The 14,977-nt window shown below is 44.7% G+C and overlaps 1 protein-coding gene across 1 annotated transcript in view; it reads left to right on the top strand.

Annotated features, from left to right (window-relative positions):
* The window catches only part of LOC126418209 (uncharacterized), a 120,923-nt gene that overhangs the window by 35,863 nt on the left and 70,083 nt on the right, over window positions 1-14,977 (top strand). Inside the window, exon 4 of the mRNA XM_050085179.1 lies at window positions 13,110-13,579. Coding sequence (XP_049941136.1) covers window positions 13,110-13,579 — 470 coding nt within the window. The remainder of the gene's footprint in view (window positions 1-13,109; window positions 13,580-14,977) is intronic.

The raw sequence follows: 14,977 nt of genomic DNA, 5'->3' as shown, positions 1-14,977 counted from the left end.
CGATTGACTGATGAGTACAGTTCAATCATCCGAGTCAGGCGTGTAGCCCAGCGACGGTTTAAGTGCCACACAACGGCGGAAAACCTCGCAGCCTTTCTATTAGCGAGGGTGAAGGCTTGATATATCTTGAAGGAGAGCAAGAAAACGTCATGGCCAGCTTTCCTGAACTCTTATCAAAAGTTCTTTCTCTGCCTCGTGATGACTGGGTGTTGTGTGATGTCCTTAGGTTAGTTAGGTTTAAGTAGTTCTAAGTTCTAGGGGACTGATGACTATAGATGTCAAGTCCCATAGTGCTCAGAGCCATTTGAACCAATTTTTTATCAAAAGTTCCACTTGTCTCGCTACAGTACTGGAAGCCATCAGGAGGATTGTCAGTAAACCCAAGCGGTTACGTATAGCAGTGATGTTGAATTAGGGCTGTAGATATTCCACAGACGATGGCAAAACATTTTGCACTGGCTACTGCCACTGCGAGCCAGAAGTCCACTGTCCATGATTACCATGTCACTACGGACTTCGGGTCCAACAATTTGGAGTCCTACAACCGCTCATTCTCCATGTGGGAACTGGATTCGCCACTGTCTACCGCTCGTGATACTGCGCCTGGTCACGACCAAATCCGATGTAGCATGCTGTGGAATTTAAAACCAGTGTGAAACTAAGTCCTCTTACAATGTTGCAGTTCGATATGCAAACAGACCTCTTTCTCCGCTCACGAAGGGAGGTAATTTTTGGCTACTCTATTCTTTTCTTGGATCGTGTCCTTAAGATTCGGTTGCCTCCAGAGTTCACAGTATTCGATTCCGAATTATCCACAATTTTGAGGTCGCTGGAGTAGATGAGACATGCCCGTAAGTCTCTGCAACGTATGTATCCAGTCGGAAATATAGTCCAGGATATCCAGGAAGGCCTTATCCACTTAAAAGGCGGGTGAAGGAGATGTCATTCTGCTGGCTGCCAGGGCACATGGGTTTTGTGTGGAATGAAAGGCGTATGTAGCAGCGAAGGAGATGTGTCACGAACCTCAGTTAGTTTTGTGCATCATCCGCCTGCATCCTGTTGACTTGTTGTATAGGTTATCGAGTCATGCGTTGGCGGGATGATGAGTGGATGGACGCGACAGACAAAAAGCTCTGGCTCGTAAAGCCTACAACACGACCATGGCATACCTTCTCCCAGCCACGTTGACCGTATGAGGTCTTTACGTAGGCCGCAGCCCTAGGACTTGTGGATTCTTGCTCCAGCGAGGGGACTCTGCAACGTGTTGTGCTTGTGGTGTACAAATCACTGTGCGCCACATTTTATTAGGTTATGTTTTATTTTCAGACCAGAGGGCAGCAGCAGATCGTCACTCTGTTTTAAGTGACTTGCAAACAAATGTGGTTAGACTTTTAAAGTTTTGTGAACTGTCCATTATTATTCCAAAGATTTCAGGCAGATGGTCTTAATGTGTTAACAGGTTGACTGTTTCATCCCTGTTTTTTGTAAGTGGTGAGCCTGTGACACTTGCCTGTGTTGATTTTTCTTACGTTTGAGTCCCTGGTAAGGCCTAGTACCCTTTACCCTTCCTCCACTGTCTCAAGGCGTGTGAGATACGGTGATTGTGTGGGACTAAGGACTCTCATGGATATGATAGAGTTCTTAGCAGAACATTAAAGTCCTGTGCTGCTCATGTTAGCCCTGTACTTAGCTATATTTGTAATTATTCCTTTAAGAATGGTCAGTTACCTGAACGATTAAAGTACTCAGTAGTAAAGCCGCTTTATAAAAAGGGAGAAAAGGATAATATAGACAATTTTAGACCTATTTCTATGCCATCAGTATTTGCTAAAGTTATTGAAAAGGCTGTGTATATATGGATAATTGGTTATTTTATATCACATAATTTGCTATCAGATGTACAATTCGACTTTAGAAGTCGTCGACTTTAGAAGTCGTTTAACAACTGAAAATGCGATATTCCCTTTTCTTTGTGAGGTACTGGATGGGTTAAACAAAAGGTTTCGAACGCTAGGCGTTTGATTGTTTTGATCACAAATATTGCTCCAGAAATTGGACCATTTTGGAATATAGGGAGCAGCTCACAATTGGTTCACCTCTTACTTTAGCAACAGACAGCAAAAGGTCATTATTCACAGCGTTGAGAATGGCTGTGTTGTGGAGTCTGAGTGGGCTATGGTCAAAGGGAGGTTCCCCAGGGATCGGTGTTGGGGCCACTCCTGTTCCTTATTTGTATAAATGGTATGCCCTCTACTATTATGGGCAACTCTAAAATATTTCTGTTTACTGATGAGACTAGCTCGGTAGTATAGGATGCTATGTGCAACATTAGTTTGGTTTCCAATTGTGCAGTTCATGACATAAATTCATGGTTTGTAGAAAGTAAACGAACGCTAAATCACAGTAACACTCAGTTTTTACAGTAGCTAACACACAATTCAACAAAACCTGAAATTTCAATTTCAGAGAACAGGCATATGACTAGTGAAACTGAACAGTTCAAATTTCTAGGAATTGAGATAGACTGTCATTGAAAGCCCACGTTCAGGATGTTGTTCAAAGACTTAATGCTTTCATTTTTACTATTTGAATGGTATCTGAAGTAAGTGATCGTTCGACACGAAAATTAGTCTGCCTTGCTTATTTTCATTCGCCTATGTCATATGGTATTTTATTTTAGGGCACCTCTTCCCAATCAATTTTTGGCTCAGAAATGGGGCGGTTTGAGCAACATGTGGTGTAAGCTGGTGAACCTCTTGCTGACCCCAATTCACTAGTCTGGGTATTTTGACAGTGGTCTCTCAATATATATATTATTTACTGTCGTTTCTTGTTAACAATATCAGCTTGTTCCCAAATATAAGCAGCTTTCACTCAGTTAATACTTGGCAGAAATCCAACCTGCATTTGGATCGGACTTCTTTAACTCCTGAGCAGAAAGGTGTGCAGTATACTGCTGCAACCATTTTCGATAAGCTACCACAAGAATTGTCCGCGGCTCGTGGTCTTGCGGTAGCGTTCTCGCTTCCCGCGCAGGGGGTCCCGGGTTCGAATCCCGGCGGGGTCAGGGATTTTCTCTGCCTCGAGATGACTGGGTGTTGTGTGTCTTTCATCATCATTTCATCCTCATTCACTCGCAAGTCGCCGTAGTGGCGTTAAAGAACTTGTGGAGCGACCGCGGAACCGCCCCGCAAGGGGTCTCCCGGCCACCAATGCCATACGCTCGTTTTTATTACCACAAGAATTCAAAAATCTTAGCAGTAATCCACGTGCTTTCAAATCCAAACTGAGGAGTTTCCTCATGGGTCACTCCTTCTATTCTGTTGAGGAGTTCCTTGAAAAAATTAAGCTTATTTTTATGTTATGTTACGTAAACTTACGGCCAATAAAAGGGTACAACTGAGTCTGTTATAGTGTACAAACAGGTTAGGCAATACGTCTGTAACACGGATATGCAGAATGTCCTCTCATAGACCCAAATAGATCCTCTCGTATTCTTTGTTGTACTATCGACTGCGATGTTTAATGCAGTACACCAATCCATATTGGCGATGTCTTTTGTCGGCGGGAGCACTGTTGATTATCACATACTGCCAGACGCCTGTGCTTTACAATACATGTCTGAGAGAGTCTTGGTGGGATGTAGCACCTTCCAAAGACCTTGACTGAAAATAAGTGGAGTCTGTTCTCGATCTGACAGGCTGGAAGACCTTAATGTAAAGAAATTTCCTACAATTGAAGACAGTCGAGACACCTGGGCAGTGTGAGTGTGGACATACCACAATTTTATCGGGCGCTATACAAATACAAACGATAATTGCACTACTTTTCTGAAATGCCTATGTGTTGGAGTGTACAGTTACTGTGGCCTGTGTTCTGACATGTGCAAACAAAATTATGTAGGTGGGAAGTGAAGAGACTATATCCAGTCGTAGGGAGGTATAGATTTGATGTGGAAAATTGATACCAGTGCATCGATAGTCGTAAGGGATATGAAAGATTTTACATGGAAAATTACTTCCAGTCAAAGGAGGATACAGCACGCTTGTTTGTCAGAGTGAGACACGTCTGTCTGTCTCTCTCTCTCTCTCTCTCTCTCTCTCTCTCACCATCCAGCAGATCATGTCACTGGATTAGTTATTCATTCGAAGCACCCCATTAAGCAGCGGACAGCACGAAGGTGCTCTCGCACAATGTGCAGAGGTCTGGTTCCATTTCTTAAAAGCAGGCGCAGCTTGCTGTCTAAAGAGGAGTGCAGCCGTGGCAGTCCCATGAGTGTCTGTGGACGGTCTGCAGGTTGTGAGCTTACTGAAAGAGGCCCTTCCCGTAGTGGCGTTTGAGCTGCAATTCTTCCTATCCTGATTTTGCTCTCAGTGGGGCTACCACGAACGGGGTAGTGGTGGACTTCTCGACCTGTCTGTTGTTTGTGAATATTGGAATCGTGGAATATGAAGCTCTCCTCCTCCAAGGTATTTGTTTCAATAGTGATGCAAGTGATCCTACTACACAGTGTACACTTTGTACTTTAACTTAGGGGAATAAGTCAGCACTGAGATGGAGGACGGCAGTGTCCAGGGATATGATATGCGTAATTGAGTGGTAATCAGGCGATTTTCGTTGTGTGGCGTGACAGGTAAGGATAGGTTTTTTTACCAGGTGAGACACTGCTTGGAATAAATATACCCTATGACATATTGCTGTACAGGATTTTCACGATACTTTATCGATGCGAGAACATGTGTTACCTCAGTCATTACAGGTACGTGGCAGGTTATACGTTTAGGAAGGAGTGGTCAGCAGACCGGTATTTTGCTATGGTTTACATCCCCGGCATATATCAGTTTGCAGAAAACATTTCCCTCAGCATTCAGGAATATCTTTGAAACCAGTAGGGTTAACGGTTCATGAAATATTCTCGACAGGAATTTTGTTTACGAAGGACTGTTTGGTTTCGAGAGATATTACGTCTCTCTGCTTCAGGTGGTGAGGAAGTTTCTAGCCTTAATGACAGAATGCTCTGGAGATAGGCTTACTATTGTTGGAGGCTGCTGTGGAAAGTTTTGACAAGGGCGGGGCGGTGGGGGGGGGGGGGGAGGGGAGGGACGTTAAAGAGCTGTATTTCAGGAAGCACTTTGTCTGTGAAAATGATCTATTGAGTCTATTATTTTATGAATGAAGTGAATGGAAAGGACCACTCGCACACACACACACACACACACACACACACACACACAGATGTTGTGAAAGTATGCTATTGTGCAAGACTGGCGACAGCTTCTCTTCGTCCTTATCCCTCTATGCGAGTGCGGCTGAGTGCATATTTGTATTTGGATCCTGCAGAATGGACCATATCACACTCGTGCACTCATAACTGGACTCCGCATGCTGTCTCACGCGGCAGCCACTTGGAGCTCTGAGGTGAGTGCCTCGTTATATTGCCAGAGGCGGCCGTCAGGTATCATGAGAGTTAGCAGAATGCGTGGCTGCCTTGGTAGTTTATACAGTATTGCTACAGCATTTTTATATTCTCTCAAAATGGTTTTTAGTGTTTCCTTACGGTTTTTTTTTTCAAATATTGCTCTTCCTGCCACATCGTCGTTCCTGTGTCACAGAAGCAGACTTAACCACATAGATAACTTTTAATTCACCACTTATTTCATTACAGATTGTCCTTTCTCTAATTGTCTTGGGCAGTCTGCTAGTAAGCAGCTGTTCACCTCTGGCAGCAACCTGATACATTTTCAGAACACATAATATCTGTAATATGAGAAATAAGCTTACGTGCACATCTTAGGACCATTCCCATGATGTTACAGGCATGTGGTGAGGTCACTGGAGACGATAGGAAGGGACCACAGATTGACATGAGGGTAGGGAAGGTGAGTGGGGATGAATCAGGAAGGGGATGGGGAGAACAGGAGGGAGAGGAAAGTTCAAGGTCAAATTTTATCGAGTTTGCCCACTGCTTTCCTACTGTAGAGAGTCAAATTGTTAGAGCGGTTAAGTTAATTAAAGGTAGGAGGTTACAGTAATTAATTTACTAAAATGTAAGGAATATTGGGAGCCAGAAGTCGTATGTGTTTTACATTCTGTTGCGCAGCTCAGTGCTACGGTACCATGACACAAGTGGGTCGGCGGAATGCCGAGTTAAGCAATACAAGGAAGAACACATTGTCATCGACCAGCGGAGCCCACCCCCAAGGGTGTCAACATTGAGGGCAGTAATCAGGTCAGGTACGCCAGCTGAGCGACATCAGACCTACTGAGGAAGAAGAAGTGCAATCACCCGTTTCAGAAAGACATATTTAATGAAAGACAGCCAGCTCATCATAATCGAGCGTTATGAGGCGTTGGAATGACGCGGAGCCTGTGTCACTCAGTACCGGCGCCAGTTCGGAGGCGTCGGTGTCATCACAGTCATCGTAACGGTCACTGCTGTGTTGCGGTCGTCGTCCAGGAGGCGTCAGAGTGACGCCACCTCCCTAGTCATCACAGCCAGTATCGTTGGATGCTGTTAGCAGGCAGCCGCCTGTAGTGGGAGTCATCACCTGGGGTGCGTTGTGGTAACACACTGTCGCCATCGTTCTGTGATGCTGCCTCCACAAAACACCGTGACGCTACGGTCGCAGGTTCGAATCCTGCCTCGGGCATGGATGTGTGTGATGTCCTTAGGTTAGTTAGGTTTAAGTAGTTCTAAGTTCTAGGGGACTGATGACCTAAGATGTTGAGTCCCATAGTGCTCAGAGCCATTTGAACGACACACCGTGACGGCGGCAGGAGCTTGGGACCCTGGCCTCCACAGCCGCCACCAGCCATGGTCGCTGAGCAAGTGCGCTCACCTGTCCCGCTGCCACGTCCCACAGCTGCCACCACAAGAGACCCGCGACGCGTGGTGCTAGCCGCCGTCGTCCGACCCTCCGAGGCCTTACCGCCTTTGCCGAGGCAGCGGCGGCCACCTCTGTCGCCGCTGAAAGTATTACGAGCGGAAGCAAACCTCGCCCAGAGGGCCAACAACCAGTGTATTGCAGCTGATCAATAAATGTTGTTATTCTGTCACCAGGAGTCATCCGTGGACAAACGCAACCATCCTCTTCCTCATGCCCAGCAGAGAACCAACATTCGAATCTGGCGACAGGCAGTGCAGTTCCTTGTCTGTTTACATTACTGCAGAGTAACCTCACCAGGAGGCGTTTGACACCGCCACTGTCCACTGTAGTAAGGCCCTATGCAACGGTTCATTAATGAGTGTCCTACAGTAGAATCTGCGACCCAGAAACAAAGATGGCTTTACTGCCATTCCACACTTGTGCATGTGAATTCTGCCGTCCTCCTACCTATCTTCTCACGTGACCTCTACTGTGTTCAAGCACTATGGGACATAACATCTGAGGTCATCAGTCCCCTAGACTTAGAACTACTTCAACCTAACTAACCTAAAGACATCATACACATCCATGTCCGAGGCAGGATGCTGCGATCGTTGCAGCAGCTCGGTTCTGGACTGAAGCGACTAGAACTGCTCGGCCACAGCGGCCGGCGACTTCTTCTGTACAGGTATAGTAAAGAATACTGGAATTACTTAAGATGCCGTACCAGTCTCGGCAGCCACTCATCTCTTGATGACGGAAATGAAACGAGAACTCAAAGCTTAAATTTCTACTAAAACGAAAATCGAATTGCAAACCCAGAGAATTTTGTGCAAGAATGCTCTGAGGCAGTAAAATATATCATACGCCTTTCATACAGAATACGTAAGTTCCATTGCAACTAGTAAGATAATTTCAATGAGCCTGTGTGTCATAATGTTGAGATTACATTGTTTCAGTATATTTAGGTGACAAAATACGCTTAACTACGAACAGTCTGTTAGACAAATACCGAATAACATTCAGAGTTCTGCTGACAACACAACAATGATTTAAGCAAAAGTAACTGGTAACTTGAAACTAGCTACGGAGAGACGTGAGGCGACTGTCACGTCCTTTCTATATTTTAGCAAAACCTCTGAAACTGTTGACTTTAACCAACTTTCTAAACTTAGCAGATTAAATTTCTCGTCAAATTCAGTTTAATGGTTTCGTTTGTAGCCGACGTATCACAAACAATACATCATTTTTGCAACCACAAAGTCACAATGGAGACAGATAGTATCAAGCGACCCCTCCAGGACTCGGACTTAAGCTTCATATTCTTCTTATTGTACTTTAATGATGCGTCATCAGTTCTGTGTCACTGTAAAACTTTATGTATGCCAATGAACTACAGTTACACATCAGTACAAAACCAATCAACTGTCAAGGCTTGTCAAGGACGTCAGTGCTGACCTGTGTGCATTATCAAAGTGTGTATAAAACACAGGGTGAAGCTCAATCCGTCCAAAGTGCAAGCGGTCCTGGTCGATCTTCCAAGCCAACTGGCCTGAAATTTCAGGAATCCCTACCATCTTTAATCCTAAATGCGACAAATGGACTTTTTAACCACCAGCAAAGAATCTACGAGTAATAATAGTAATAACAGATGGAAACATAATAAACTGGACTGAACATAGGTACAATTTGCAAGAATACATTGGTATCCGTACATGACAGCAGAAATATAAAAATCCGAAAAAGAAAATTGTACAAACGCTTATATTTCCATTTGTTGATTACAGCGGCGATGTCCTACAAGGTGTTCTTGAGAAAAGCTCAGGGCGCTTGCTTGCTGACGAAGCTTGCATACGATATATTTATGAGATCGACTTTTTGATCATTTTCACCAACATATACACAGCTATCATGGCTACGAACAATTAAGACAGCAGCGATTTCCTTTAGGCTTTCAAAGTATACAGTCTCTCGTCTCTCTGATCGACTTGAACGCTTTTGTACGACCAAAAAATGGTTCAAATGGCTCCAAGCACTATGGGACTTACCATCTGAAGTCATTTGTCCCATAGACTTAGAACTACTCAAACCTGACTAACCTAAGGACATCACACACATCCATGCCAGAGGCAGGATTCGAACCTGCGACCGTAGCAGCAGCGCGGTTCCCGACTGAAGCTCCTAGAACCGCTCGACTACAGCGGCCGGCTTTTGTATGACCAACGCACTGGAAATGCTTGTTTACTCTGTATCACACTGCCGCTATTTCTAAGTTCTTTTCAATAATAGGAACCGTCTTCAATGTATCAGAGAACTTAAAAAGACACCAACGGTATGTGTACTAAAAGAACAATAATGTCTACCTTTGTACTATTTCATAACAACTAAGTACCCTTCTTTCTCACAAGGCCTTTGTCACTCCCCAAAGCCCTTAGCTGGTGCTGCAGTAACTTATATTTCTTTCCCTCAGGACTCTTTTCGTCACATAATACAACTTTTGTATTCACTTAAATACATTATGTATCGTCATTTTTAATATTATATTAGCAGACGTACTAGTCTCGTTAGTATTATTGCTATTAGTTAACACTCCGAATGGCATTAGATGCTTTCAGACGTTATTGCAAGTTATTTTTCATTTCATTACTGTTATTTTATTACTATTTATTACATTACTATTACTATTAGTCTTTAAGCAACTGTGATGTACGAAGTATGCTATGTGTGAAACTCTGTTCCTATGTCAGAAATAGCCTTAACACCCTGATATGATTAGATTAAATTAATAAATAATTAAACGGCATTAACTCTGGACGTTGTACAGCTGATTATGAAATTACCATAGTAGTAGAGCACAAAAGTTCTACAACCAACGTATAGGTGATACAATCTACTTTCGTAATCTAGGTATCTATGTTTTTGAGAGTAGGGCGCTAGTTAGTACTGAAATGGAAATGAGCGTTGGGCGTCGTTGGCCGGGAGGCCCCTTACGGTGCAGGTCCGGCAGCCTTGGAGCTGGTCTTATTACATTCGACGCGACACTGGGCTACCGGCGCGCCGGCTGGGGATGAAATGATGATGAAGACAACACGACAGCCACTCCCTGAGCTGAGAAAATCCCCGACCCAGCCGGGAATCGAACTCGGGCCCCTTAGGACGGCAGTCCGTCACACTGACCATTCAACTATCGGGGCGTACATTAGTATTGAGCAAGAGAGAAACAGTTCTGAAACCCATCTTGGTATATTACCGTCCAGGCAGCGTGTAGCGGATGAACTGCCATTGGGCGCTGCTGGCAGACTGGAGACGAGTTAAACTTAGTTTGCAAATCTATATCTCTTCCCAAGTTGACCTGTAGGTATGTAGATTCACAAGTTGCGCAACTTTGTGCGTTCTTATGTGGGACTATTAGGTGAAAAATTTTCTCCTGCTAGCTGGAACGCTCGACAACGTGCAATGAGGTGACAAGAGTCAGGGGATAGCGATACGCACATACAAATGACGGTATACAAAGTAGGGTATAAAACAACAGTGCATTGGCATAGCCGTCGTTTGTACTCACGTGATTTCTGATGTAATTAATGCCACACGTCGAGAATTGATAGACTTTGAACGCGGAACTGTAATTGGAGATGGACGCATGAGATATTCCATTTCGGAAATCATTCGGAGATTTAATATTCAGAGGTCCACAGTGTCAAGAGTATGCCGAGAATACCAAATTTCAGGCATTATCTATCACCGCAGACAAAGCAGGGGCCTACGGCCTTCACTTAAGGACTGAAAGCAGGGACGTTAACGTAAAGTTGTCAGTGCTAACAGACAAGTAACAGTAAATTAAATAACGGCAGAAATGAATCTGGGACATATGACGATCGCACCTTTTAGGACAGAGCGGAGAAATTTAGCGTTAATGGGCTAAGGCTGCTGACTAACAACACAACATCGCCTGATTCGGCTCTCCTGGGCTCGTGACGTATCGGTTGGACCCTAGACGACTGGAAAACCGTGAGGCGGACAAATCGGTCCCGATTTCTGTTGGTAAGAGTTGGTGATAGAGTTCAAGTGTGGCGCAGACCCCATGGAGCCATAGGCCCAAGTTGTCAACAAGACACTGTACAAGGTGGCTTCATAATGGTGAGGGCTGTGTTTACTTGCGATGGACCAGGGTTTCTCGTCCAACTGAACCGCTCATTGACTGGAAACAGTTATGTTTGGCTACTTGGAGACCGTTTGCAGCCATTCAGCGACTTCATGTCCCCAAACAACGCCGGAATTTTTATGGATGACAATGCGCCATGTCCTGGGTCACAGTTGTTCGTGACTGGTTTGAAGAACATTCTAGACAGTCCAGACGAATGATCTGGCCAGCCAAATCGACCGACTTGAATCCCATCGAATAATAGTGAGATGTCAGTTCATGCATAAAATCCTGCACCGGCAACACTTCCGCAATTATGGACTGCTGTAGAGGCAGCATATTTCTCGAGAAGACTTGAAAAGACTTGTCGGGCGTTTAGTTGCTGCACTACGCCGCCCAAAGGAGGTCCGATACGCTATTAGCAGGTGTCCCAAGACTTCTGTCACCTCAGTGTATAACTCGTCTAGCAAACGAATACCTTCAACAGCAAGCAAATCATCGCATGTAGCGACCAGCTCTTTCACAGTACCGGAATCAAACTGAGCACTTCTGGCAATCTTTAGGGTGGTATGGTACTGTTAGCAGTCTTCATACTCGGACTTGTACCGCGACTAGAACGCTTTCCGATTAAAAACATAGGTCACTTCCTATGGATCTCTAAGCTAAGGAATGCTTAGAGAACGTATAACAATATTTCAGTGTTTCGCTTAAAAACCAATGTAAGAAATTCGAATTAATGGCAGGACAGTGATTACACTACTGCTCTTGTCTGCGTTTCAAATGGTTCAAATGGCTCTGAGCACTATGGGACTTAACTGCTGTGGTCATCAGTCCCCTAGAACTTAGAACTACTTAAACCTAACTAACCTAAGAACATCACACACATCCATGCCCGAGGCAGGATTCGAACCTGCGACCGTAGCGGTCGCGTGGTTCCAGACTGTAGCGCTTACAAGGGAACCTCCCCATCGCACCCCCCTCAGATTTAGTTATAAGTTGGCACAGTGGATAGGCCTTGAAAAACTGAACACAGATCAATTGAGAAAACAGGAAGAAGTTGTGTGGAACTGTGAAAAATAATCAAAATATACAAACTGAGTAGTTCATGGCAACATAGGCAACATTAAGGACACTAGGACCGCAGGAGCGCCATGGTCTCGTGGTAACGTGAGCAGCTGCGGAACGAAAGGTCCTTGGTTCAAATCTTCCATCGAGTGAAAACTTTAATTTTTTATTTTCAGTTCATGTGACAAACTCTTATGTTTTCATCACTTTTTTGGGAGTGATTATCACATCCACAAGAAAACCTAAATCGGGCAAGGTAGAAGAATCGCCAAGTGTACAAGTTAGGTGGGTCGACAACATATTCCTGTCATGTGGTGCACATGCCGTCACCAGTGTCGTATAGAATATATCAGATGTGTTTTCCTGTGGAGGAATCGGTTGACCTATGACCTTGCGATCAAATGTTTTCGGTTCCGATTGGAGAGGCACGTCCTTTCGTCTACTAATCGCACGGTTTTGCGATGCGGTCGCAAAACACAAACACTAAACTTATTACAGTGAACAGAGACGTCAATGAACGAACGGACAGATAACTATGCAAAAATAAAGAAAGTAAAATTTTCACTCGTGGGAAGACTTGAACCAAGGACCTCTCCCTGTGCAGCTACTCACTCTACCACGGGACCACGGCGCTCCTGAGCTCATTTTCTCCTTGATGTTACCTATGTGACCCATGAACTACTCAGTTTGTATATTTTGCTTATTGTTTCACAGTTCCACACAACTTCTTCCTGTTTTCTCAATTGATCTGTGTTCAGTTTATCAAGGCCTATCCACTGTGCCAAGTTATAACTAAATCTGAGGGGGGTGCGATGGGGAGGTTCCCTTGTTAGAACCGCTCGGCCACTCCGGCCGGCGTCTGCGTTTCATTGTACTGATAACTTACACTAACAGGTAAATGATAATATGATTTTATAGCTATAGACCAACTGAAAGATTCACTTCGGGGCATAACTCCTCAACCTTTTTGGAACCTCTCTGAGAATAGAACATGATAAAGAAGCCATAATGCTAAGAGTGTGAATTTTCGTTTTCAGGTCTTAGTGCTGGTAGTGATCTGTTTGTGGATCAGCGCACCGTTGTTGCAGTACAAGACAGCTGATGAATTTCCTGATTCAGAGGAGGTCGACCGACAGCCGCCGAATCCAGTCTGGATTCCGCCACGGTCGCCGGAGTACGAGATAGTGTACTCGGTACAGGCGCTGTGCGGCACCATGGCGGTGCAACTCTCCATGCTGATCGACGCCTCCTTCTACAAGCTAATGATGCTGGTGACAGCCGAGCTGCAGATTCTCAACGACAACCTGGCAGTGCTCGGGAGAGCGGACGCTTCTGCCGAGCGAAAGGGCAGCTGTCCCACTAATGTGCTCGGACAGGAAACAGATGATGTTGCTATTCAACAGATCAAACAAACTGCTGCTCCAGTCACTGAGCATAACGACCATCCAAGAAAGCTACTATACTGCCAGCTGGTGGAAAACATACGTCACCATCAGGTCGTTGTAAAGTAAGTATATTTCACTATCGCAAGCTTAGTACATTTTTATTAAAGAACTGCCACCAATAATTCCGGCAGATGTATCCGAATGTGTTTACTAGCCCCAGTGTACCCCGTGAGTGAGACTGGATTAATGAAAAACAGAGGAAAGTCAAGATAGAGGTTTCAACGCTTCAGGTCTTCTACGCAGTCTCCCCCTCTCGAGTACTACGCACAGAACGTTCTTATAACCCCATAACACATAATATGTGATCAGCGACATAACCAAGTCAAGCTTTGGGATGTTATTCAACTCACACGTCATGTTGGGTAGAATGTCGCTTATGTCGTCAAAGTGTTGACCGTTAATGTTAATTTCTACACTTTTGTGATAGGCTGATATTGATGACACCATGTCTCGTCACCTGTGATAATTTTTTACAGAAAATAATTGTCCACCTTTTGCATTTCAATCAAGCCACTGCAGACGTCCACATTCATTGTTTTCGTTCGGGACTCATGGTGTGTGGGACAAACTTTGTACACACTTTCCCCTTTTTGAAAACTTTCTGGAGAATTTCTTGAACACTAGATTTACAGATGTTGCTCAGTTATAGTTTGTGACAACTATGTGGACACAATAGGGCTGGATGTCCACTACTAAACACTGCCTTCTCACAACTAAATGGTAGAATGTGCGTCTTTTGTTTATAGTTTTCAGTTCAAGTTGTCACCACAGCTACTGTACTGCCACCGATTGTACACTAGGAAAATAATAAGTCTCGAGACTTTTTCGATGGGCAACGTATAATGAAAATCTGTGTATGGATCTTTCAAATAACTTCCAGGAATTCAGCCAGGTAACACTTTCAGCGACCGCCGATATTTCGGCGGAAGAACACCCCGCCATTTTCAAGGAAACTGCAACGGACAGGCGGCGTACATGCAAATTACTCTGGTGTTACCTGGCTGAATTCCCGGAAGTTATTTGAAAGTTGTATACGCCAGAAGAAACTCAGGTCTCACTGTGTATGGATCGTTGTAGAATAAACGCTACAGTTTGTGAAAATTGCAGCACACTAAAGGAATGTCCACATTACTCCAAAATCGCAGGATGTGTAGAACAGTGGAACCAAAATAAGTAATCAGGACTGGAGATATATGGTGTGCACATTGGCCCAGCATCGGCCTCTTTTGTGTGCCCAAACAGATCAACGTTGAGGCGCCCATTCATAGCCCGACTAGACTGCTGACCCTCTCGCCATCTACAGCCGCGATCAGTTCGACAGTTTGTGGACACTGGGAAGCGCTTCTCAGACCCGACCTCGCTTTACTGATGGAGTGCAGGCTGGCAGGTATCGGTCGGGGGAAGAAGGCAGGGTTCACCAAGGAACAGCTGCACCCAACACACGGACCCGTCCACGAGCC

The sequence above is a fragment of the Schistocerca serialis genome, chromosome 1 (genome assembly GCF_023864345.2).
Source record: "Schistocerca serialis cubense isolate TAMUIC-IGC-003099 chromosome 1, iqSchSeri2.2, whole genome shotgun sequence".
NCBI classification, from domain to species: domain Eukaryota; kingdom Metazoa; phylum Arthropoda; class Insecta; order Orthoptera; family Acrididae; genus Schistocerca; species Schistocerca serialis.
Note: the sequence above shows the minus strand (reverse complement) of the source record. Positions and strands in the feature narration are given on the sequence as shown.